Genomic DNA, 26,524 nt, shown 5'->3' on the forward strand with positions numbered 1-26,524 from the left:
TCTGGAATCTAACTGTGAATTTAGCTAGCATGCACTCCTGAACGAATATTCAGTCATTCCTGCCATATAGTTCTCCAGTTCGAGTTGCTTAGGAACTTATGGTAACAATGAATAGGAAGAAACCCATGTCAATACAAAAGAATACAGCTGGCAGTAAGGAATAAATTTTATTTCCACAGTGTGATCTGCCTTTCACTGCCGGCATGATCCCCAGATGTCCTGGCTCCTAAATAATACTATGCATGGACAGGCTAATAAGACACAAAAAAGTGGTTTAGAGCCAGTGGGGACAAGCCTCTTAGATCTGAAGGAAGATATGGATTATCTCTCCAGAAAAAATAAATACACATACAGAATTGTAGGGGCTCGTGGATCTCCCAAGAGATCCATGTAATTCATAATGAAGAATTATTGAATTTAAGAATTTGGAAACTTTTATTTGCACAATTTCTTTTATTAAATGTATGGATAGACATTACCATTTTTTATCATCTAATTGAAGATATCCTTTTGGACTATAAGAATAGGCAAACTGCTTTACTTTGTACAAGAAAGAAGAGATTAAGATGCAAACAAGTAATAACCTTTTGAATATTAGACAAGGAAGGTAGAGAAAAGCCAGTGGGGATTGATTTTAAGTGTCACTGTATCTGGGAAACATCGTCCTATTACCTCCCATGAAAGTCAACATATAATTAATGGAAGTAAACTACGAATCTCCAAAATCTTAATATATTAATTTCATGTCCTTGCCTTACCACACTTCTTATCCAAGCTGCCAAAATACTAATAAAATGGTCAGAGTTTTACGAGAGCAGTACATCATTATAAAGGAACACTGACCAGAAAATAAACCTTGATCCTTGCCATAACTCTGCAAGTGAAGTAGATGTGCTAACTTCAGGGAAACAGTTTAATGTCTCTGGGCTTCGGTTTCACCACCCATAAGATAAGGGAACTGAACTTCTGTCTCTTTCAACCATAAAATGCTATAAATCTATGTATTTTATAACTTACCATTTTGTTTTGTCCTTTAATTTCGGAGGTTGAAAATTACTTTTTGACATTAAGAAGAGGGCCCTGGAATTAAAATTTCAGTTAAAAAGCAATACAAAATACTTTTCTTATTACATCTAATAATCAAAATCAATATTCTATAATGAATTTATACAAGATTACTACAAATGTAGGTACTGATGAAAATTGGTATGGGATATGGAAGTTAATATTTTATATTTCAGATACTTATGGAAAATTTTTCCTGGCTATAGAGAGGATCTTTAAATTTCCAACAAGCTCCTATTCACTAGGCAAAGTGACCAAATGTTAGAGAAGATTCTTATTACCATACTGTTACACATACAACTAGTATTAGATCTTAAGCACAAGTCTACATAATTGTACATCATTCTACAGCTCACAGAGATGATATGTTACTCTAACTGTAGACTATATGCTTAACCGAAGTTTGGCCTCTACCATTATTTTGGGTGTATAGGCAAATTATATTCACTTCCTAGTCTATTTCCCTTTTTGGACCATCATTTCCCACATTCTGTTGTTAGGAATGATACAGAAGTTAACCTGAAAGACAACTTTCCTTCTCTATGAATTCACCTTTGACCCATTTTCTATGGACTATGGGGGTAGAAGGATGGAGGATGTAAGAAGGAAGTTTTATTTCAGTATTTCCCAGAAACCCCTTGCACATTTCCAAGCAAATTCCTTGGTATTTCTTTTTTAAATATCAAGAATATTTTCTTTTTAAAAATTAAATGATTCATATATAAAGCAAAATTTAGTCTAAAGAAAGAAAAAAAGTCTGTATTCTCCCACCCTAAGAGATTATTTAAAATATTCTGCTCTTCTTTTTAGTCTTTATCTAAATACTAACCAATTGCTACATTATTATAATTATAATAGGTAATATTATGTGCTGCTTTTTTCACTAATAATCAATTTTCCATGTTGCTTTGGTTTACTCATACGTAATAGCTGCCCTTAACTGCTAAATAACTGCTTAACAATTCATGAAGGATTCGGACATTCATATATTTCCCCTGTAATCCTGAAATAGATAATTCTTAGCTTTTTCTTTTCTTAGTTTATTTCCTAAGTATGATTTTCCCAAAAGTGGAATGAGTGCAACATTTATATTGCCTATAACAAATAACATTTGAATTATTTTCCTACAGGTCTGTACTTACCAGCATTCCAGCTAAAAGCAGATTTAACATGTATATCTTTAGTTACTTGTGAGGTTAAATAGTTTTCCATGTTTCTTTAGAATCTGGTACTTTCTCATAAACAAGTTATCTTTTTGCTCAGAGTTTCTGAATGAGTTACCTATGTAATATAAATGAATCTGCTGTCTATCACATGTTAGGAGAATACTTTGCCTATTATGTTGATTTTCCTTTTAACTTTATACTATTTATTTCAAAAGTTTAAATTTTAGCCCAGTTTATCTTTTCCTTCAAAGTATTAAAAACACCTTCAAAGTCTCTCAAATACTTTTTTCTGAGACAAGATGCCCTAAAATATAAATGATTATACGAAATAAGCATCTACCTCTTCATTATTCCTTGGCAAAGTAAAAAGAAACAAAACCAAATGAGAATAGAAAAAAACTCATCTGCAGTCTATCATTTGTTTATAACTCCACTTTGGACAAAAAAAGAAACATTTTTAACTGATGTAAGAATGAACAAAGACTTAGAAAGACTTTTTAAATGATAACTGCTATATCCTAGTATAATTATTAAGGGAAATTTGTTTTATGGAAAAGTTTCAGACAGTATGGATGATTCACTTCATGTTGTCTTAGAAACAGCAATACAAGAGACTAGGTTTTAGATGAGAAAATCCCTAGTCCCTCAGAACACCTTTACTGTTTTAATATGCTTTAAAATGAGCTTGGAAGACCCAAGTTATCAGTACTTCACTCTCCCTGAAGATCTCATTAATAACTGCATAATTGTAAATACTGAGAACACCTCATTGGATGAAGATCAAACATAGGTGGCTGAAGTTCTCCGAGTTCAATTGCTGTTATTCCTACTGCCCAGATATCACAGAGTTGGTTGTAGCCACCATTCTTTTCTACTGCTGCAACTTCTGGAGCCATCCTAGAAAGAATCAATGAATATAACATTTTATTTTAAAAAAGTGATATGAAATCTGCTTTTTGCTATACTCACTAGACTGCTTGGAGGGAAAGAGGCTGAGAGGTGTTTATTAGGAAAGAAGAAACTTTACTAGAAAAGACTTTAATAAAGACCACACACTGATGTATCCTTTTAAAATTTATTATTTAAAAATCTTAAATCCTTTCCTCTGAATACTGCTTCATCTGGAGAAAATTGTGTTGTCTTACTTTAGTTTCTGTTTTGTGAATCATGTTTTATAACATGGGAAAAGAAAAAGAACACTTAAATCCCTGTGAAGGTCAGAGAAAAGTTCCCAAAGGAGGTGAGACTTACAGAATGAATCAGCAGGGAGCTAACGGGGTTGAGGAGCCTGGACATTTTAGTAGGGGGAAACAAGTACAAATCCAGGGAGATAGAAGAGCATGGAACACCTGGAGAGTCAAACATTATCCCATCCAAAGAGAGCCACTGTTTCACACATTTTCATTGACAAATTTTACTTATACACATACACATCTTCTATAAAATGGTATTTGCATGTGCTACATTCAATCTTGCTTTTTTGATTCACAGTATATCATGAGACTACCCTTGGCCATCCATCTTTTACAACATGATTTTTTAATATCAGCAACTTATTCCACTGATTTGAATATATATAATTTCCTTAATTCCTATTGTATATGCATACTTTCTCTCAAATTTTCATTATTAAAGTATCATGACAAAATTCTTCATATAATATTTGTATGCCTCTCTGATAAACTACTACAAGTAGAATTGAGACTAAAGAACATACACATTGCTTAAGGTTTTGAAAAATATTATTGCCAAATTATCCTTCAAAACTGTTCTACTCACATCCATTTTCAATGTCAAATATTTAGTGATAGTGGTAGTTACTACTCATGATTCCAAATATTTTCTGATTTGACAGAAAAGAATATTATTGCTTATTTAATTTGCATTTCTGGTCATCATTAGGAGAAATAATTTTCATATTATATGAGATCTTAAATATTTTATTTGAATAACTGCTTCTAAGGAAACATTCTTTTTATTAATTTATAAAGAACTTACATATTAATTAAAACCTCATTTGTCATATATTATTTCTTGGCTCATTACTTGCCTTTTACTTCTGTTTAAGCTCAGAGACATACAGAAGTTTTAAATTTTCATATAGTTAAATCTATCAAATGAATCTAGCAGTATTTTATGCTTTTACTCCAAAAAAAGGCTTACTCAACTCTTGAAGTAGTCACTGATAGTTCTTTTAATTTCGTTTTTATATTTACTTCCATATACAATTTATTTTTATCAAAGTGAGGATTTTTATTGTATAACTAGTGAGTTTTATTTTTAAAGGAAAAATATTAACAATATGAGTTTTAAAACTTTATATAAAAACTTGCTAATAAGATAAAGTGTGAATACGTCAATTTGAGTTTATATATCAGCCCTGATCAGTAACTCTGAGGTTCCATACACAATTTATTTTTGATTAGGTAAGAGGTATGAAGCCACTTTAAAATTCTCTCCAAATAATAAATTATCAAAGCACTGCATATTAAAGAATCCAATCTTTCATATAAACTTTAAATGTCACCTTTTATAATACTGAATCATTTTACATATTAAGGTTTATTACATTTCCATTACATTTCAATTATCTAACTTCATTAACAAAAGCAATGTTTTAGATGATTTTATCAGTAATCGGTGGAATGCATTAGAAACAAGGTGACTGGTAAAGACTAGTGGTAGGGTAGTATGCATGAGTTTTTTTTTTTAACAACCAGGAAATTGAAGTCCTTGATTAAATAGAAGCAATATCAAAAGAAAGGGTAACAAAATGACAAGAGATTGTAACACAATTTTCTTTTGAAAATCTCATACCTATGAGTCCTCTTACCACAACATCCCAGGGACAGTAGGAATTATTATCACTTTAACACAGGGAAAGCTAGACAATGAAAATGAGTAACAGAGTTCCCTAACCCAATCAGAGCTATGATAGTATCAAGGAGCACACAAGCGTCCAGACTTCAGTCAAGTATGAATTGTATTACAAATAATCAATGCTCATCACTAAGATAGAAGAAATGAAAATGCACAAAATTCAATCATAATAATATCTTACCAATAAGGGGTGCCAATAAAAGATTTTCTCTTTGCAATGGTGGCTGTTATTTTTGCAGCCACACCAAAGTCGGCTGGTGGGGAAAAGACAAAGCAGAAAATTTTAGTTTTCAATACAACCACCATTTCTAAATTTTACCCTCAGTCGTGCCATTATTAATAACTCAGATAGTAATGCTAGAGAAATGTATGTAAATGCTAGAGAAAATGCTAAGTATCTTCTTGTTTGGTTCATAACATAATCATTAAAAGAAAACAAATTATTGGTACTTTCCTAGAATGAAAACATACTTTATTAAAAACAAACTTAATAAAAAGTTTTCATTAAAAGTACCTTGAGTTAATTTGGTAAAAAAGAGCAAAAAATAAAACATCTACCTGGATTCCTTTTATTCTAACACAACTAGGTTAATATTTTGGTGCTATTTTAAAAAGTGTGTTTTTTTTATTGTTGTTGTTAAACATGGTTGTAAAAAACTGAAGACTCATATAGTTCATTTTGCCATTAAACATACTAGGGGATTTTACTCTTATTCTTATTAACTATTAATTCTGATGACAGAATACTGTTCCATAAGTTGATTTATCACAGGTAAGTAGTTTTTCTACTGCTAAACCTATGTTCTCATTTTTCTGTTATAAATAATGTTACGATTGGTACTTTTGTGAATATGGACTTTTTTTTTACCTTCAGGATTAATTTCATTAAATTTAATCTCAGAAGTAAAATTGGTAGATCAAAGATGAATATTATTGTTGTTCTTCATATGAATATTAAATTTGTATAGTGTTAATTCTCACTTAAAATTTTATTAAAATATTTTTGGAAAAAATTTAGGAATTTGAAATAACATACCTAATTTTACATCACCATGATCTGTCAATAAAATATTTGCACCCTAAAACAAAAATACAAATATTATTAAATTAGCATCATAAAATTCCTTTCAATAAAATTATCAAATTTAAACATATTGAGTTTAAATTGAGTTAAATAAACTTACTTTGATATCTCTATGCATTTTGCCTTTAGTATGCAAATAGGCAAGACCCTGAAATTAAAAAAAAAGTATGCATTAGTAAAACTGCAAACCTAATTTTTCACTTAAGTTTTTGTTGAATAAGAAACTAGATTGTCCTTCTTTTGAGGGTAGAAAAACCTAGATGAGTTTCTTTTCACTAATCAGTGTTTACTGTGTTTTAAGATTTTGAGTTCACTTTCTGGCAAAAATCAGAAATATTTTACTATGATACTATCACCACAACCAAGATAATTAATATATTATCCATTGCTCCCAAAAGTCCCTCTCACATACAAACACCGATCTATTTTCTGTCGCTATAGGTAATTTTAAAATTTTCTAGGGTTTTATGTAAATGGAATCCTACAGTATATTCCTTTTTGTCTGGCTTCTTTCATTCACAATAATTTGACATTCCTTGTTAATGTGTTGTCAATTTCATTCTTTATTACTGAGTAATATTCCACTGTACAGATATTACAGAATTTGTTTATTCATCCACCTGTTGATAGACATTTGGGTTGTTTAGTTGTTTCTAGTTTGGGGCTATTATATATAAACCTGCTTATGAAGATTTACACCAAGTATTTGCATGATTTTTCCCTCTTGGGTAAATATTTAGGAGTATAATGGCTGGATCATATGGCGGTACAAGTTTAAACTTTTACACAACTGTCAAACTGTTTTCCAAAGCAGCTGTACCATTTTATGCTGAAACCAGCAGTGTCTGAGAGTTCCAGTTAATCTACATCCTCACCAACCTTGCCAAGGTGTCTTTTTAATTTTAGCCATTCTAACTGGTATGTAGTAGTATCTCAGTGTGGTTTTAATTCCATTTTTCTAATCACTAATGATACTGAGCATTTTCTCCATGTCTTTATTTGCTATCTATATAGCTTCTTTGGTGAACTGTCTGTTCAAATCTTTGGTCCATTTATATATTTGGTGGTTGTTTTTCTATTTACCTGAATTTTGAGAGTTCCTTATATATTCTGGATTCAAGTCCTTAATCAGATTTATACTTTGCAAATATCTTCTTGTCTGAAGCTTGTCTTCATTCTCTTAACAATGTATCTTGAGAAGCAAAAGTTCTTAATTTTGATGAAGTCAAATATGCCAAGTTTTTCCTTTATGGATCATGTTTTTTTGTGTTATGTCTGAAAAGGCTTTGCTTAACTTAGGATTGCAAAATCTTCTGTTTTCTTTAGAAGTTCTAGTTTGAAGTTTTATATTTAGGTCTAAGTGATTAATACTCAGTTAATTTTTACATATGGTGTGAAATATAGTTCAAAGTTTCATTTGTTTGTATATGGATGTTCAATTATTTCAGAACCACTTATTGAAAAGTTTCTCCTTTCTCCACTAAATTGTCTTTTCACCTTTGTCAAAAATCAGTAGCGATGTGTGGATTTTTTCATTATATTCTGTCCCACTAAACTACTTATCTTTCCTTATGCCTTAAACCACATTTCATTAATGTAGTTTTATAAAGTCTTGAAATTGCTACTGTTGGCTTTCAAATTTTGTTCTTTTTTTTTCACAGCTGTTTGAATATTCCAGGTCCTTTGTATTTCTGTAGGAATTTTAAAATTAGCTTGTCAATTTCAACAGAAAAAAAAAAAATCTTCCTTTGATTTTGATTGGAATCGCACTGAATCTACAGGTCAATTTGGGCAGAATTGTTATCTTAACCATACTGAGTCTTCTGATCCATGAACGCAGGAATACTACAGATGGTGAAGCTCTCAGCTTATTTAGGTCTTTTTAAATTTCACTCAGCAGTTTTGTAGTTTTCAGTATACAGGTATTTATGTATCTTTCTTTTATGTATTTCTAAGAATGGCATATTTTTGTTATTATAAGTAGTATTTTTAAAATTTTTAATTTCTGATTGTTGCTAGTGTATGGAAATCCGACTGATTCTGTCAACTGATCTTGAATCTTGCAGCCTTCCTAGTCGCACCAGTTCTAGTAGCTACCTTGTAGATTCTATTCCATTTTCTACAAAGATAATTATGTGGTCTGTGAATAAAGACAGTTTTACTTCTTACTTTCTAATCTAGATGCCTTTTATTTCATTGCTTATTCTTTTTGCACTGGCCAAAACCTCTAGTACAATGTTTAGAAAAAAAAAAAGTGGTGAGAGCAGCCTTGTTTGACCATGGTGAGAAAGACCTAGTCTTTTACCACTAAGTATGATTTAGTTGTAGGTTTTTCATAGGTGCTCTTTATCAGGTTCAGTAAATTCCTTTCTGTTCTCAGTATGCTATGAATTTTTATCAGAAATAAATGTTGGATTTAGCTAAATGGTTTTTCTGTGTCTATTTGGATGATCATATTTTTTTTCTCTTTTTGTTTGCTAATATAATCAATTACTTGAACTGATTTTTGAATGTTAAATCAACATTGCATTCTAGGATAAATCCCACTTATTCATGATGTATTATCTGCTTATATATTATTGGATTATCTTTGCTAATCTTTTATTTTCCTTTTTAATTTTTGTATCTATGTTTATGAAGGATATTAGTCTGTAATTTTATTCTCTTGTAAAGTATAATTTTGGTTTCAGAGCAATGTTCACCTCATAAAATGACTTGGGAGGTATTCTTTATATTTAAATTTTCTAGAAGAGTCTGTGTTAAATTGGCACTCTTTCCTCCATAAATGTTTGGCAGAATTTATCCATGATATCATGTGGCTTGGAGGGTTCTTTGTGGGAAGAGAGGACTATCTAGATGATTTTTAATTGACTGAGCTTTGATAGTTTGTATCTCTCAAGGAAACTGTCTATTTCCATTTAATCTAAGTTGCAGGCTTTTTTGGCATAAAGCTGTTCATAATATTTCTTGGTTATTGAATATCCTTATTATCCTTTTAATATTTGTAGATTCTGTCATAATGTCCCCTCATTCATCCCAAATATTGTTAACTTGTAACTTCTCTTTTTATTTTTCCCAAAAATCTGCGTAGAGGTTTACAAATTTTATTGATCTTCTCAAAGAATCAGATTTTGGTTTCAGTAATTTTCTCACATTTTTTCTGCTTTCTATTTCATTGATTTCCACTCTGATCTTTATTACTTCCTTTCTCTGCTTATTTTGGCTTTAATTTGCTCATCTTTTTCTAGTTTCTTAAAGTGGTAGTTGAGAATTTTGTTCTGTGAGTTCAACTTTTTTAGATTCTACATATAAGTGAGATTCTATATACAAGTGAGGACTTAACTCCTGTGCCTGGCTTATTTCACTTAGCATAATGTCCTCCATGTACATCTGTACTGTCACAAATGACAGGATCTTCTTCTTTGTTATGGCTGAATAATATTCCATTGTATATACAAGGCATGCCTTTTTATCCATTCATCTGTTGACAGACACCAGATGTGGAACCTTGTCAGGATAACAGAATTTTTAAATTGGAACTAATATCTTGGAGGTCCCTCCCTTCCAAAGCCTCATTTTTATACTTGGGGAACTACAACCATAGAAGAGATTATAGTTACATACCAAGGCCAGAATGCAATTGCAAGTTTTGGTTTTTCACTTCCATTTTGTACTCTGTCCACTACATAAAGAAGCAATGAGCTTTGGAAATTAAAATATATTAAAAAAAATCTGCTACCAATTCTTTGCTATGAGCACATGATTAGCTTTCTAGGATACAAAAAAGTAGATTTTTATGTTATGTGAATATTACAGAAATATATGTATATGTTGAAGAAATTTACTTTCATATATCTAACAATAAAATTTAGCATGGCATGTCTTTTAAAACATGTGGAAACCAACTCTTTTCGAAATGACTAGAGCTTCCTCTCAAGTCAGGTCAAACTCCTGATTTCTAAAATATCAAATAACAACATATAGAATACCAATTTCACTTCTAAACAAACTACACAATCTAGGAAATGTAGAGACAGAAGCAGCAATGAACAATTACCAGTTGTGAATTGCCAAAATAAAAAATACAGTCACCACTACTTATTCTACTTCCTAAATTAAATGCCTTAAAGTATATTAATAAAATTACTAACTGCTAATTTTCTCATTGAATAGTCTTTCAAGGAACTGAAAAAAAAAATGGGAAGAAATTTTGCATACTCTATATACCCACTGAAGATTCACAACCTACTTTAGCATCCTAAGAGCTCTCACAGAATCTGAAATGAAGAAGTAAGGAAATCTCTGTTTAATTTAACCAATGTTTACCAAGCTTATAAAAGGGGATTCTGATATCAGTAACACTTACTAATATCACATAGAACAAGGATTTCCAGATTACATTCTGGGTTATTGTTATGCCACTTTATTTTCATTTTGGGAGAAATGGTAAAAGACCTCATGTCTTGTGCAAAAAGACTCCTTTTACTGCCATAAAACTTGAAGGAAAAGCTTAGGCAACTTGTTATAATTGAGAAGTCTGGTAATTCATTCTTGAAAACCAATTCATACCTATGGCTTTCCTCAGCTTTGTACACAAGCAACTGAGCACCAAGCACCACAAAGTAGAACACCAAATATCATCATTGTGTACGTCAGCATCAGCTTACATGAATTCCTGAGACTCAGTCACAAAAAAATAGTTATTCTTACAGAATTACAATACGAGAGGTTAACAGAAAAATTTTGTTTATTATTTTTCGTTTGGGCAGATCACTATTTTATAGTTTTCAATTGTGAAACTAGAACTGCATTTCTGTTTGTATAAGCAGATGTAGTACCTGTAAAGTTTCTCTGCATACATAGGCTATTTGCAATTCTGATAATGGTCCAGTAACTAAAAAGAAAAAAAGAGACTGCATTGTTACACATTTGAATATAACAGATTAAAAACAGTCTACTTTAAAAATGACAAACTATTATAAAACCTCTTCTCTACATATCATTGGGTGACTTCTCATCATGAACATATAGTATTCTTATCACCAGGAAACCAAAATAGCAAAGTTGAAAAATTTTAAATGTACTTTAAAAATGGAAGGCTCCATAACAACTTTTGTCAGTCAAAATAAACACCTATTATTACGTGTGAAGCACAGTATTGGACTTCACAGGATGTTCTATACAAAGCAATGGACATGATCTCAATTCTGAACAATTTTTTAAAAATAAAGCCCCTACATGAGAAAAACATATAATTAATCACAGTTAAATACACAAGTTAGAGGACCATAAAGAAATCGACTGCTGAAATATACTGTAAGGCATCACATATTTTTTTAAAGATCAAGATACTATTTCTTTAGCATAATTCTTTACTATATCAAAAGAGCAAGTTTGATTCAGTACCTTATCTAAGAATCTAAACAGTAATCAGGTCACTTGTGACATCCAATCAAATCTCTCCAGGCTATAAAATATAAAATCCTTCTGCAAATACTTGAGGAGGGGCTTTGGAACAATGCCTTCCAATATCATGAGAGAATATTTGAAATCTGGGGTGGTATTTGCTGACAATGAAATCAAAATCAGATACTTACATGTAAGCTTTACTTAAGACAATATTTTACTGAATATTTTAATCACTGGTTCTCCCCAACTACTCAGGAGCATAAAACTGATTCTTAGTAACTTGATGAAATAGCAGTTGTTCTTGATTACTATGCTATTTAGTATATTATTTACAGGGATGAATACTTCTTAGATTCAATTTAATTCAATTAATAGCAGGCTTAATAATGCAAAGCAGACATTTCATAAAGGAATAAAACGAATGCCTCAAAACAATTCTTTCAGTTTAAAAGAGTAAGCAGTAAAAAATGCCAGCTGTATAGTTTTATTAATCCATATTCTTTAGTTCTCATTCTGTAAAACTGTGTTGTGGATAAAAATTATAAATACTGGATAAAAACTCTTCATATATAAGATCACAAGTCTTCATAAAATCATAGAAAAGAATTTTAAACAGAGTGGCATAGAGCCGTTTTCTACCAATAATTCTTAAAAGTCAATAGCAGGGGTAAAATAAAAGAGAACAGTCATTTCACTCTAGTACGGTATAATATATAAGAAAATGAAAGATTATTAAATAAGGGAATAAAATACTTTTCTCTTTTAAAAAATGGGATTAGTTTTTGTTTTAAAAACTCTTCATAATATTTTGTATATTTGTAACATTTATGTGGTATTAAATATTATTTTACATAAAAAGAGGCAGCGACCAAAGTTTGGACATCTGTCATGACTGTTTTTTTGTCATGGGTTATTTGTTATGACAAAATTAAATAATTATTGCATTTATTAATTTATAATTAAAGAATACATCAATATATCTTCATTATAATTCAAACTTTTACCTGAGTCTCACTTCTTCTCCCCTAGATGTAATGACTTACCAGTCTGGTATGTGTTCTTTCATTTTGTTACGCATTTACATTCATATTTGTGCTTTCAAAAGTATAATTTTAAAAAGTCTAAGTGTGATCAATTAGTTCATACATATTTTTTCATGATTCACTTTTTCCACTTAAAAAGAGGCTTTGGGGAGATATATATCCAGGTCGGTATAAATGGAGCTACTTCATCTTTTTGAATACGCATAGTATTTCATATTGCAAATGCAGTGTAGTTTATTTAACCAGTGTTCTATTGAATGACAGTTTAAAAATTTCACCCCTACAAGCTACAAATATTATTTAAACTGGAATAGCATTTGTTTTCACATATACCATGGTTGCATTTGTAAACTGCATGACTGAAATTTGATAAGGCATTTAATATAAAGATTTCAGTTTAGGAATGTTCAAAAATATTTCACGTAATTCTTAACAAATTATAGAATGTACAGTTGCATTTACCACTTAAACAAAGAAAAATTATTTTATAAGGATCTATCGGTAGTCTCATGAAATTGTCAACAACAAAACAAACTGGAAGCTAAACTGCAGAGGCGAAATGAAAACTATCCCTAAATAGTATTATAAGGGAAAATCAAATTCAATTCAGAAAACTGCTAAATTAACATAATGCTACATAAAATACTCCAAATTCTTAAAATTATGTATTTTAACACAAAAATACTATAGCAACAACTAAATTGTTTCCTTAGTTAGCAAGTTTCATTATTATTAAGATATATATATATATATATATATATATATATATATATATAATTTGCTTTATGTGAGAGTCACCCTTTGCATTCAATTCTAATTTACAAGGAACTTTAGGCACTTCCATTTGTAGATTAAATACTTTCCTAGAGACTACATCTGAAAAGTAAAATCTGGATTGTTCATGTACTCTTGGACTTCTCAGTTCAGGCTCCTGCAATTTAACTGAATAACCAACAAAATACAAAATTAAGGTTTCTTTTATGGAATAGTCTAGAAGCAGAACAGAAGAACGTAAAACGATAAATCTAGCTGTTTATAGCCCTTAACTAGAAATGTCAAACAACAATCATTAATGTCAAAGTCAGTTTTAAAACGTAGAGTCAAATTAACAGTACCATGGTAAATATCTTGAAGTGATCCACCACCACAGTATTCCATACAAATCCACAGTTTTTCCCGACTAGTATGAAAAAGAAAGAAAATTAGTTAGTACTTTTCAACCACTGACAAACTTTGAAGGCATTCACTCTTCAGCACACGTTTAGGACAGACGGCACAATGCAACAGGAAATGGCCCTGGCAGTCTTTCTTCAAGATACAGAAAAGCATATTAATTTCAGTTTTGTTCCCACCTTAAATTGTTTAGAATATGATTGGTTTTATAAGCTAGAACACTTAACTTGTAATCATTCATACTCTTTCATTAAGGTTGACAGATAAGGTATACATGCATAAATGAAGCTGTCATTATTAATACAACAGGGGAGACAAAAAGAAAACCTAAGAAATTTTAGAACTTTAGGCAAGTAATTTTAAAAATTTACATACAAAACAGCACTTACATGAAAGGGAGGGAGAGTGGTAGTAAAGAAATATAAAATACAAAAAGAGTAGAAGCTTTTTATTTTTTTACCTGAGATAGCTCCCAAAATAGGCAACTATGTTGCAATGCTTACATTCTTTAACCATAAATATCTCTTGCTGAATCAAAGAAAAATCATCTCCTATAAAACAAAATGATAGTAACTTGATCACCATGTTACATTTTGAGTCTAAGTGGGAAGAAGGAAGGAAAACTTTACAGTAAGTATTAGATAAAGATGAGGAATTAGGCATTCTCAAATATTTTAATGGGAATGTAAACCACTACATTCTTTCTATAAACCAGAAGCCTTAAACATGTATAAAATCTTAGAACTCATAATTTCACTTCAAAATTTATTTTCTTGAGATATGCAGAGATGATATTCTCTATAATGTTACTTAATAATGAAATGTGTGCTGTACACCAGAAATTGACACACTGTAAAATGACTATAACTCAGTAAAAAAAATGAAATGCTTAAATAACTTATGGTACAGTCATAGATATTACAGTACAGTTAAAACATGTTTTGATATGAAAATATTAAAATATGTTCATGATATGTTAAATGAAAAAGGGATATTTTATATATGTTATGTAAGTACATATGTATATAGAAAAAAGTCTCAAAAATACATATGATGTTTGTATTTGGGCAGTAAAATTTAAAGTAATTTTGCTTTCTTTTTTGATTTGCATTTTCCAATTTATCTATCAAAAACCTGTTTGAGTTTCTAATCAGAAAAAGTTAAACAAAAATAAAATGTTGGTTATTTATGGGAATTTGGTGGTTATTACAGGAATACAGCCTAGAATGATATTGTCACTATGAAACTTCATATTCCATTAGCAATGGTGTTTACTCCAGTAAAAGGGGTTTAGGAGTTGATAAAATGATTGCATTTGCATTATGTAAATGCAATATAATGTAGAAAAGCTCAAGGTCTGGATTAGACACTCCCAGACTCAATTCCCAACTCAGCTATTCCCTGGCAATGTAACTTTGGACAATTTAACCCTCTGAATCACGGTTGAATCCATTAAGTACCATCTGGATTCCTTCCACCTATTTAGCTTCCTTATCTATCATTCCCTAAACATTCCCTACAGTTTGGTAATACCAGCTGCTGGCCATTTTTGTAACAGATTCTTATGCCCCTAAATTTCTGACTGTGCAAGTCCCTCAGTTGGAAATGCTGTGAGAAAGAGTATGCAGTGCACTGAGTACAATATTTGACACAGAATAAATGCAATAGCAACACAACTACATGCTGGAGACAAGAAAGATACAAACAAAAATGTTCCTTGTTAGGACATCACCGTAAGATTTTTTCATTAGATAGTGTTTTGTAATGGTCTTTGGTAAAACAACATCAAGTTTAAAACCAGTGATGTTTAGATAAGCTCCAGCTCTAACTTTAAGTCATCTTAGAATAGCATACAAGGCCAAGAAGGAAAAACTCAGAAGTTAGGTCTTAGATAAATAAACAAATAAAATCCTCACACAAATCAGATATTTTCCCCTTTATATTACAACTTTTGATTCAGAATCAAAACAAAGCTTTAAATATTTTTGCCATGTCATAAAATGCCTTTTAAAGAATCAATCATTACTGATGTGGTTTATACATATATTTAATTTAGGTATGATACACCAAATTTATTTATAATCATTAAGGTACTCTTTTCAACAATCCCTTCATGTAAACGTTAACTGATAATTCAGTTAAGTAATTAAGTGTTAATTTTAAAGAACTAGATAAATAAGGTACAATCTTCTAACAATAAAAATCTGAGTGAAAATCTTTAAAGAAAATTTAGCTTTTATTTGTAAAATGGGAAACATGCATTCCGTGAATGGTTACATATAACAAACATATGTGCAACCATGGCAATATTTTACAGTAAGAAATTTATTTCAGCAAGCACTAGAGTTTCTAAAAAGTGAAAGAAAAAGAAAAAAATTATTTAATAGTCTGCCAACAGGAGATCAGTGATGATCCAAAATAGATGATAATCTCAAGTTCCCCATTATCAGCTGAGGCAGAAGTGGGGAGTAACTCCTGAAGATTATAGTAAAAAGCCTGTCCACCTAGATGCGGGGGGTTCCTTTGTCCACTCATGGGCACAAAGAACTGTTCCTCCTTCCTTCTCCTGAGCTTCTTCCATTACAGTATTTCTCACTCCACCTAAGCCTTTTCCCCTACACTGTTAAATATTATTCTTTATACATGCTAATTTCAACAAGCTGGCTAGATTCTAGCCCATCCTTCATTTAATCAAGAAGCCCTGAATTACAAAGGAAAGAAGAGTAAAGAATCACCTAATTTTGTTAATATGTACTTTGGATTTCTACCTACTCACTTAAATGTGCACAGAAGTTTTATACCTGAGCTGTGCTGAACAATTCTTCAGTTAAGTCTGGGGATTGAGAACATATTTTCTCACAGGAGTACTTTCACAGATGGTGCCTAACTTCTTAATGATGTCTAAATTCTTAAACTAACCTGTAAAAGTCAATAATATTGCTGAATTAAAACTGTAAGTAACAAACCACTACTTTTTCAGGAAAATTAGCTGAATTCTACATCACAACTGTGCTCCCAGTAGCAGCTATGTGAGGTGTTTGCCAGGAAAGATGGGGTCTTGGGGAGACTAAGCGACAGATATTAATGACTGTAGTTAGAAGCTAGAATTCACAAGAACAGGTCAGGTCCTTAATAACTCAGGTGTTTGAGGATTGTGCTTTCTTTAATATACGTAACTCAGTGAATAAACCCCCGTTTCATGCTTCTGCCTTAAACTTTAATGCAAAAGGGGTAGAATCTTCTGTGAACTGAAATTGTACCATGAAGCACATTTACATTAAGATAATATTTTTATAGTCCACCCTGAAAGTCAGATAAACTAAATACAGTTATTTATCACAGATGTAGCTACTCTTTGATGGCTTACATCAGTCTTATCAAAATGACCTGAAATTTGCGTTCATTTAATTCTTCTGTTTAGGTGATGCCAGACTACTGTTACCTTTCACTAAGATACAGCATAAAATCCACTAGGTTCAGAGGCCTCTGGCCTGTAGGCTCCACCTCTGTTGTTGATGCGTAAATGGGTTTTGAGAAGTTATTTTCTCAAAGAAGAGAAGCTTCATTCTTCATACCCTGGCAGTGGAAGGATGACCACACTAGCAGTCTAGACTAGTTGAGAAACAGAGCCCCGTATCTGTAGTTTTGACTATGTACCTGCTATTTTTCACCTGAATGCCTTGCTAGCACCTTGAATTTAATATGCCCCGGGGTACCAATATCTTCTCTTAAAATCCAATTTTCTCTTTTGAATTTCCTACTTGTGTTAAAGCAGGACTTTTTTCCCTAAAGGACTAACCACTGGCAGCCTGTCCACAGCCCTCGTAAGGCTCCATGTAGCAGAAGCTACTGTGTGTGCCAGGGATCTTCTACTTGCTGAAGGTACTGAGCTGGGACAACTGACTTGAAAAAGAAAAAAAGGGATGAGTTAATCACATCTGGTCTCTCGAAAATCTGAAGCATGGAGACTGAGTCAGTTGTTAGCTACAGGAGAACCACGTTTAAAGTAGAGTATTAGAACAAGAGTCCATGAATGACTGTGGCTAAGGTCACTACAGCAGTGATCTCAGCCTCCACCACAGCGTTTCAAGGCTAACATTCAGAGACAGATTTGCTAATAAGGGTAATGAGCACTGCAAGATCCTGAAGGGCAAATTTTAAAAGTGGACAAACTCTACCATTGTCCCTAGTTCCTAAGCCACCTCCTGTCTAGCAGCACACTGCAACCCTAAACCACAATTTTTAACTGAAGAGGGCAGCCAATCCCCTACAACATACTCCTCTATAAGGTACAGCCTTAGTGTCTGGGGTCACTCTCAGGGCTGCTCTTTGTTCTGTTTCTTAGCTCCAGATACAATTAGCCAATGCCAGTGTTTACTCAGCTACCAGCTGCATCTGCTACAATCAGTCCATCAAAACAGGATTCAGACAGACTCTAACAACACCACACTTAAGAAATCTGTAAAGACATAATAAGGAAAGAGTAGAAGTCTTGGAAGGCAAAAGACTAGAACCGTAGGGCCTCTTGATGCTATCGGCAAGTTGTCTTAAGTGTTCACACTCTGGGAATAGACTGGAGTAAGTTGGCTGCACCCCTCACGTGTAATAAAGGTCCTCTGGATTACAATTGGATTCAATATCCTCTTAAGGGTTTTTGCAATCACATGGGTCCCAAAAAATAGTACTTAGGCAATGATTAAAAGCAGTAGGCACCTCAAATTTCAACAACAACGAAAAGGTATTAAAAATCTGATTGTGGGAAAATGAAAGGCAACAGTAAGATTCATCATATCCCTCCCTGAAATAATATGGTAGATCATTAATTTAATACTGAGATAAAATTAAACCAATATTTATAATTATATAATTGTTCTACTGACCTACAGCAATTTAAAGGCTTACAGAATGAGCCATAGAAGAGTCACATAATTGCTTCAAACAACAGGGCAGTTTACAGCAAGAAAAGGATAATCCTAATGTCTAGAATGCCTGGCCCAAGACATAAAGAAAAACAGCATCGCTATGAAGCCCTAATCCAAAATCAGAAAGTGATCTCCGGAGTTGCTGCATCATAGCCCCAGCTGACTTTCCAACTGCAACTGGTTAAAAAAAAAAAAAAAATCCTGACAACTGGAAAGGGAGTATCTGAGAGGAGGTTGAATAACTGCCAGGCCCCTGGCAAAGTACTTACTACTCTGCCCCCTTTCCAGCAAAAGAGGAACAATTACCTTATTGATGTGTGGCCTATGATTAGAATGCCAACATAGCATGGGCTAAAAAATAAACTCAGAGCAAGGAAGAGATTAAACCGAGAAAGAACTGCTGATTTCTAGGGAATGTAGTCAAAAGGCAGATTTTCTGGACATTCATTTCACGGACGTTAGACTAAGAAGAACCAAACATAACAGCTAATACCAATGTCATATTCCTCACCTCTGAACTTTGCTATAATTCTTTGAAAGGAATCCTCTGGACTGCACCAACTAATTTCTACTACTAGTATGCTCCATCTGACATTTCTAAGCACTCCACAAAAATACTAAAAAATTATCCTGAGAAGAGGAATCTTGGAATTTCAAAATCAACTTTCAAAAAGTATTTCATAAATAATCCCACTCTCATATCTTCAAAAGCACGCTAAGAAAAAAGGATGGATAGGTACTTTATAGTAAAGGAAATATAAAGGCCAATAAACTTACAAAGGATGCTTGTCCTCAAATTAAAGAAATGCAAATTAAAGACATTTTTTTTGTCCCATCAGATTGGCAAAAACTTCAAAGTCTGAAAATACCCAAAGCTTGGAGACAGTACTGAGAAACTGCTTGTGAAAATGAAAAACTGATCACCCTTTCTGGAAGCCATCTGGCACTATCAATCAAACTTCAGAACACATATACCCAACAATACATACAAAGATGTTCACTGCAACACTGATTCTAACAGCAATAAACGTGGAAATAACCAAAATGTACATCAATAAGGGATTAAATTATGGTATATCTGTACAATGAAACACTCTGCAGCTATTAATAAGAACAAATTACAGCAATATATGCTGACATGGAAAGATATTCCAATATTTGTGAAGTGAGAGGACAAAAAAAGAAGTCTGCAGAACAGTATATGGGAAATGTCTGGAAGAAAACAAAAAAAAAATAGTAGCTACCTCTATGAGTGGGAATCAGGACATGCAGCCAGGAGAACTTACTTTCCTTACCTTATTTTCCATTTCAAACCACTCTGTGTTGTTTTAATTTAAAAAAACAGAAACACCATGAACAGTACTTTAACAAAAAACAGCACTCTAGTCTGATCATCTTTTTCTTTCACTTAGGTCATTTAACCGTTTTTTATTTTTCCAGTAATTACTGAAATATTTGGATATCTACCTACCTCTTATTTTGTGATTTCTGTTTCTTTTCTATGGTTCTATTTTATCCTTTCTTATCTTTAGATTGAGTTGTTGTTGCTGTTTGTTTTGTCTTTTTCTTTTTTCCCTCCATTACCAGTTTGGAAATGACACCCTCTATGTCTGTTCTTTAGAAGTTACCCTAGCAATTTTAATGCATACACTTTCCTATGGCAAAGACTACACATAATTCATATCTTTATTCTCCTCTCAAACAAACAATAACCTTAGAATGCAGCAACTCAATTATCTCTTCCAACTCACGTGCTATTGTTGGCCAGAATTTTGGTTCTTTTCTAGAACCTCACAAAACATCATCTTCATTTACATTGCTATTTTATACAGGTCTATTTTCCTTTTTCAAGATTTACCTATATTTATCACTTTCTTTGCTCTTCCTTTCTTTTTTCATCTCAGACTTACGAACTGGGATCACATTCCTTCTGCTTAATGTTTATCTTTTAGAATTTCCTTTAGCGAGGGTCTACTTGTGCCAGACACATTAGTTTTTACCTGAAAATGCCTTTACTTTGCCCTCATTATTGAAAAATATTTTCATCAGTCCTTCTCTTTCAGCTCCTTGAAGATATACATTGCCTTCTTCCTTCATCGCTTTGGTAAGTCACTGTTAGTCTTAAAAGTCCTTCCTCTGCACTTAACATTGTCCTTCTCTATTTGACTTAAAGATCCTTTTGTCTTTAGTATTCTACAGTTTCACTACAACATATGCAAATACACATTTCTTTTTACTAATTCTGGCTGGAATTCTTAAATATTTGGTGTTTTCTGTCAATTTTAGAAAAAATTTCAACATAAATGCTTTAAAATACTACCTTTGTCCAATTGTATCCCTACCCTGAAGATGTAATTTAGATCTTTTCACTCTATTTTCCATGTATTTTATACTTTTTCCTATTTTTCATTTCTCTATTTCTCTGTGCTATATTTTACATAGTTTCTTCATTCCCTCTTCAGCTATGTCTAACCTGTTACACTTACTGAATTTTAAGTCTATCATTATTTTTCATTTCTAGGAAAATTTGCATAGATTTTTCAAATCTGCTTGTTTTTCAACAGTTTATTACCTTTTATTCATTTCAAACCAGTCTTTTATTTATCTAATCATATCATATACAGAGTATATAATTCCAAAATCTGGTATCTTCATAAGTCTATCCTGCAGTTGTTTCTGCTGGCTCTTGCTCTAGGCACCTTGTGTCTTCTGTAATTTCTCACCCTGAGCTCTATTTTTTAGAACTTCAAGTGTGGAAATTCTTTGCAGCTTGCATTAAAGGGGAAAGATTACATTAGCTTCTGCTAGGTGGCTGGATGTGCCCAGGAGATATCCGCAACTAAAAAAAAAACTAAGATTTTTAAAGCCAAACATATAGTGTGACTCCAATTCAAGACAAGTAATATTTTTTGTAATCCCTGGTTGGGAGATGGGCAATTTCTTGTTTACCCACACAAAAAGCCTCCTGGGGTTCCAGCTTTTTGCAGGGTAGCTTTTCACTTAGGATGGGTCTTGGGCTTTGTCTCCTATCCTTTATGCCCTATGTGAAGGACCTAAAACTCAAATCACAATTTTATGTGGTTCAAAACAGTTTCTTCAAGATTTAAGCCTGCTTCAATATCCTGCCTATTTCTCTAGGTTTTAGCATTCATTATTCCTTATTTTGTGTGTCTTTGTGTCTCAATTTTCTCATCTACGAATGAGGATATAATTAAATCGCAGAAGATGATCTTGAGAATTAAGTTAATATTTCTAAGATACATAGAAAGTATCACTTAACTGTTGTTATTATTATTATTATTGTTTCTACTGCACTGGTGTATTTTAAAAGATTAGAAAAATTTGAATCCATCATTTTGTGTGGTTTTTTTTCCATAATAAATTTAGGGTAAAGTAACTGGCTACTGAGCAATTTAAAAAAGAAATCTAATAATTATTTTATTCATAGCTTTTAATGTCAATTCTGAAAATGGAGAACTGAGTAAAGCTATATGTTGTTGCTCATTTTACAAGGAATATGAAAATAAACCCCTTAGGACAACTAAAAAGTACATTTTTATTAGTATTATCAACTATTATATAAAATTAAGGGCTATGCATTAGACTTGCTAATTTAATCCTACTAAAATTTTAAATTGAATGCTATAAAGCACTGTTTTCCATTCTTAACCAATCATAAAATCAACCATTAATAATAGAGATTCCCAGGCTCACGCTTTACTCTCTGAATCACAATCTTCAATGAATTCTTACGATCAGGCAAGTTTCTGTTTTAAGTAATTTTGTTTGGATAAGTACTTCCTGAGTTATAAGTATCTAAATGATAAACAGTTTGTAACATCAGTTATTTATTTTGACACAACCTTTCCATTCCAAGGTAATGCACCTTCATTCTGTTTTGGAGAACCACCACCTGTCAGACAACTAACATTTGGCTACTAGTATACATAATTATTTGATTAAAAATTATTTCTTTTGCACTACTTCCCTTCACACCCTTGGGTAGGTGGGGAAAAGAGGGAGGTGGACACACGTAATATATAAGTTCTGTCTCACACCCTGACAGTTAATTCCATATCAGGCAATCTTTCTTTCTCACAAATACATCTATTTTCCTTAATCTTCTTCCTCATTTCTCTCTGTCATCTAGTTCCTGGTAATTTACTCCAGGAAAACCCCATTCTATACTCCTTGTTTTATGCATGAAGCAAAAATGTAACCCTAAACATGGCTAGTAAAGTTACGAACTAGTATGGCTACATCTACTCAAGGAAAGGAAAGTCAAAGTCCTGAAGTTAAACTGGACCAACAAACACAAAAGAATAGTACCTGTAACTAACTAAAGCCTATGCAAGTACCCAGAGATTTTGCTTTTTGGAACTTTTCGAAATTTTTCCCCCCAAATATTTCTGATCTGCAGTTGGCTGAATCTGAGGATGCAGAACCTGAGGATATCAAGGAAAACTTCCACAGGTGATTTTCATACATCCTCCTTCCCCCAGTAGAACCACTGTAGTATGACTCCTAGCAACCTGCCTGAAGTTATGCAGTCATTAAGTGGTAGATCCCTGTTTACAATTCCAGAGCCCTAAACCTACTGTGTGTGTCTTTTAAATTCCTAAAATTCTGTCCCATTCATGTCACCATATATTGGGAAAGGCCATCAGGTTGATTAACACCAGCAAAATATTTTTTAATATTATATATTGAGCTTTCAAGAAGTCAGCATATTTTATTATTTCCACAAAAAGCATATTACCGAGCAAGATTTTCCAATTGTTACTTCATCAACTATCAACTAGTTTACGTGTTTTTTATCTGCTCTAAGTATTTCTGCTTGTTTATACATTAAAAGTATTAATCATGATGCTTCTGAATTGTATTTCCTAGTTTAATCCTCTAATTATTAGTAAGTATTGACAGAAAATCATCTGAAATATGTCTAGTTCTACATGGGTAATCAATAATGGAAATTAACTTTTTTAAGCTAAATAAAACTTCTATATTTCATTCCTTATTATTGTATCACATAAATGTTCCTATCTTAGAAAAGTCAGCCAATATAGAAAAATATAAAGAATAAAGTAATTATCACCCATAAATCCACTATCCCAAGACACCCACTATTGGCATTTTGATATTTTCTTTCAGTCCTATCAAAAATAATTATACAGTTTCTCCCACCATATACACAAACTGGACTAATACTCTACAGTTTCACAACCTATTTTCACTCAATATTTACTAAGCATTGTGTCATTAAAAATCGTTTAAAAGGCATCCAAATTGGAAAGGAAAAAGTAGAATTATCTCTGTTTGCAGATGACATGTCTTATATGTAGGAAACTCTAAAGATTCCACAAAAAACCTGTTAGAACTAATAAATTCAGCAAAATTGTAAGCTGACCCCAGAACAACACAGGTTTGAACTGTGCAGGTTGCTTATACGTGGATTTTTTTTTCAATAAGCATACAAAAATGTATGTGTACAACCTCGTGTGTAAGACCATACTGAAGTGGGCAACCTATCCTTACACAGGCATAAGGTGAGTGATAATTAGTACAAAATTAACAATGTGTTAGTTTTCTTACTGTTTAATAACTTTGCTTTCAAAGAACTACACTACTGTACCCTATGCCTCTCTATCATTGGAGAAACTGCATTTCAGCTTATAACGAGTAAGTGGTTTTTAAAAAAATTTAACAATGTTTTCAAGACTATATTATGTAACTATAATACTGCATGTCATAAAAAATTTATGAGTCACTCATTAGTGTATAGCTAGGCTACTATCAGTGTGAAGCAATTTTACTGACTTTAAGCTACCATAAAGCAATCATACTGCTGCTTCTTCATTATCAATGCATGAATTGTTACACCTGCAAATAAAGACAAATCTCTTTCTCATATTATCTTTTCATTTTTGATGTCTAGGGTTAGAAATAATATGTATAACATCTGCAGTGTTTTGTGCCATATGAGACAATACTGATGTCAGTACTGATGATTCATCTTGTAAACAGATGATATAAACATACAGTATCAATAAATACTACAAATGTATTTTCTCTTTCTTATGATTTTCTTAACATTTTCTCTTTTATGGCTTATTTTATTGCAAGAATGTAGTATATAATACATGTAACATACGATTATATGTGAATCAACTGCTTATGTTAGCAGTAAGGCTTCTGGTCGATAGTAGGCCATTAGTAGTTAAGTTTTTGGATAGCTGAAAGCTGCACTTGGATTTTTGGCTGCACAGAGTGTTTGTCCCCCTAACTCCCATGTTGTAAAAGGGTCAACTGTAAGATACAAAATCAATGCAAAAAACAGTCGTATTTCTGTATACTAACAATGAATCATCAGAAAAGGAAATTAAGAAAACAATTCCATTTTTAATTGCATTAAAAAATACTTGGGAATGAAGCTAAATGATGAGGCAAAAGATTATACACTGAAAAATACAAAACATTGCTGAAAGAAATTTAAAAAGACACAAACAGAAAGGATCCCATGTTTATTGACTAGAAGGCTTACTACTGTTAACATGTCAATACTACCTAAAGTAATCCACAGATTCAACACAATCTCTATCAAAATCCCAATGGCATTTTTTTGGAAATAGAAAAATCTCATCCTAAAATTCATATGGAATCTCAAGGGACCCAAAACAGCTAAAACAATTCTGAAAAAGAGAAACAGAGCTGGGGGACTTACACTTCCTGATTTCAAAATGTATTACAAAGCTTCAGTAATCAAAACAGTGTGCTACTGACATAAAACCAATGGAACAGAATAGAGAGCCCAGAAATAAACCCACAAATATATGGCCAAATGATTTTCAACAAGGGTGTCAAGACCATTCAATGAGGAAAAGACAGTCATTTAAACAAAAACTGTTAGGAAAACTGAATATCCTCATAAAGAGAATGAAGTTAGACCTTCATCTTCCACTATATATAAAATTTAACTCAAAATGGATTAAAGGCCTAAATTCAAGGCTCAAAATTATGAAACTCCTAAGAAGAAAACATAAAGGAAAAGTTCCATTACACTGGATTTGGCAATTATTTCTTGGGTATGACACCAAAAGCACAGGCAACAAAAGCAAAAATAGACCAATGGGACTACATTAAACAAACATTTTTGTTCATCAAAGGACAAATCAACAGAATGTAAAAGCAATCTATGGAATTGGAGAAAATATCTGCAAAGCACCTGATAATGAGTTAATATCCAGAATATATAAAGAATTCTTATAACTCAACAACAAAAAAAACCTGATTCAAAAATAAGCAAAGGACTTAAAAAGACATTTCTCCAAAAAGGAAATACAAATGATCAACAAGCATATAACTAGATGCTCAACATTACCAATCAACAGAGAAATGCAAATCAAAATTACATGAGATATACGCACTAGGAAATCTACCATCAAAAAAAACCAAACAAACCCCAAAAACCAAAAAACAGAGGATAACAAGTAGTAGCAGGATGTGTTGAAGTTGGAACCCTGAGGCACTGTTGGTGGTATTATAAAATGGTGCAACCACTACAGAAAATAGTACAGTAGTTCCTCAAAAAATTAAAAACAGAACAACCATATGATCCAGTAATCCCATTTCTAGGTGTATATTTGAAATAACTAAGAGAAGATCTCAAAGAGATTTTTGTATGCCCATGTACGTGGGCACTATTCACACATATATATTCATATATTCAGAGCAGCACTATTCACAATAGCCAAGGGCAGAAGCAACCCAAATGTTCATCAACAG

The 26,524-nt window shown here is 32.2% G+C and overlaps 1 protein-coding gene across 1 annotated transcript in view; it reads right to left on the reverse strand.

Moving 5' to 3' along the window:
• MAP4K5 (mitogen-activated protein kinase kinase kinase kinase 5) overlaps positions 1 to 26,524 on the reverse strand; it is a 113,264-nt gene that overhangs the window by 51,241 nt on the left and 35,499 nt on the right. Inside the window, exons 4-11 of the mRNA XM_072963043.1 lie at positions 14,281 to 14,371; positions 13,763 to 13,827; positions 11,034 to 11,089; positions 6,296 to 6,343; positions 6,148 to 6,190; positions 5,293 to 5,365; positions 2,997 to 3,128; positions 1,018 to 1,080 (exon numbers count right to left, since the gene is read on the reverse strand). Coding sequence (XP_072819144.1) covers positions 1,018 to 1,080; positions 2,997 to 3,128; positions 5,293 to 5,365; positions 6,148 to 6,190; positions 6,296 to 6,343; positions 11,034 to 11,089; positions 13,763 to 13,827; positions 14,281 to 14,371 — 571 coding nt within the window. The remainder of the gene's footprint in view (positions 1 to 1,017; positions 1,081 to 2,996; positions 3,129 to 5,292; positions 5,366 to 6,147; positions 6,191 to 6,295; positions 6,344 to 11,033; positions 11,090 to 13,762; positions 13,828 to 14,280; positions 14,372 to 26,524) is intronic.

Source organism: Vicugna pacos, chromosome 6 (assembly GCF_048564905.1).
Source record: "Vicugna pacos chromosome 6, VicPac4, whole genome shotgun sequence".
NCBI lineage: Eukaryota > Metazoa > Chordata > Mammalia > Artiodactyla > Camelidae > Vicugna > Vicugna pacos.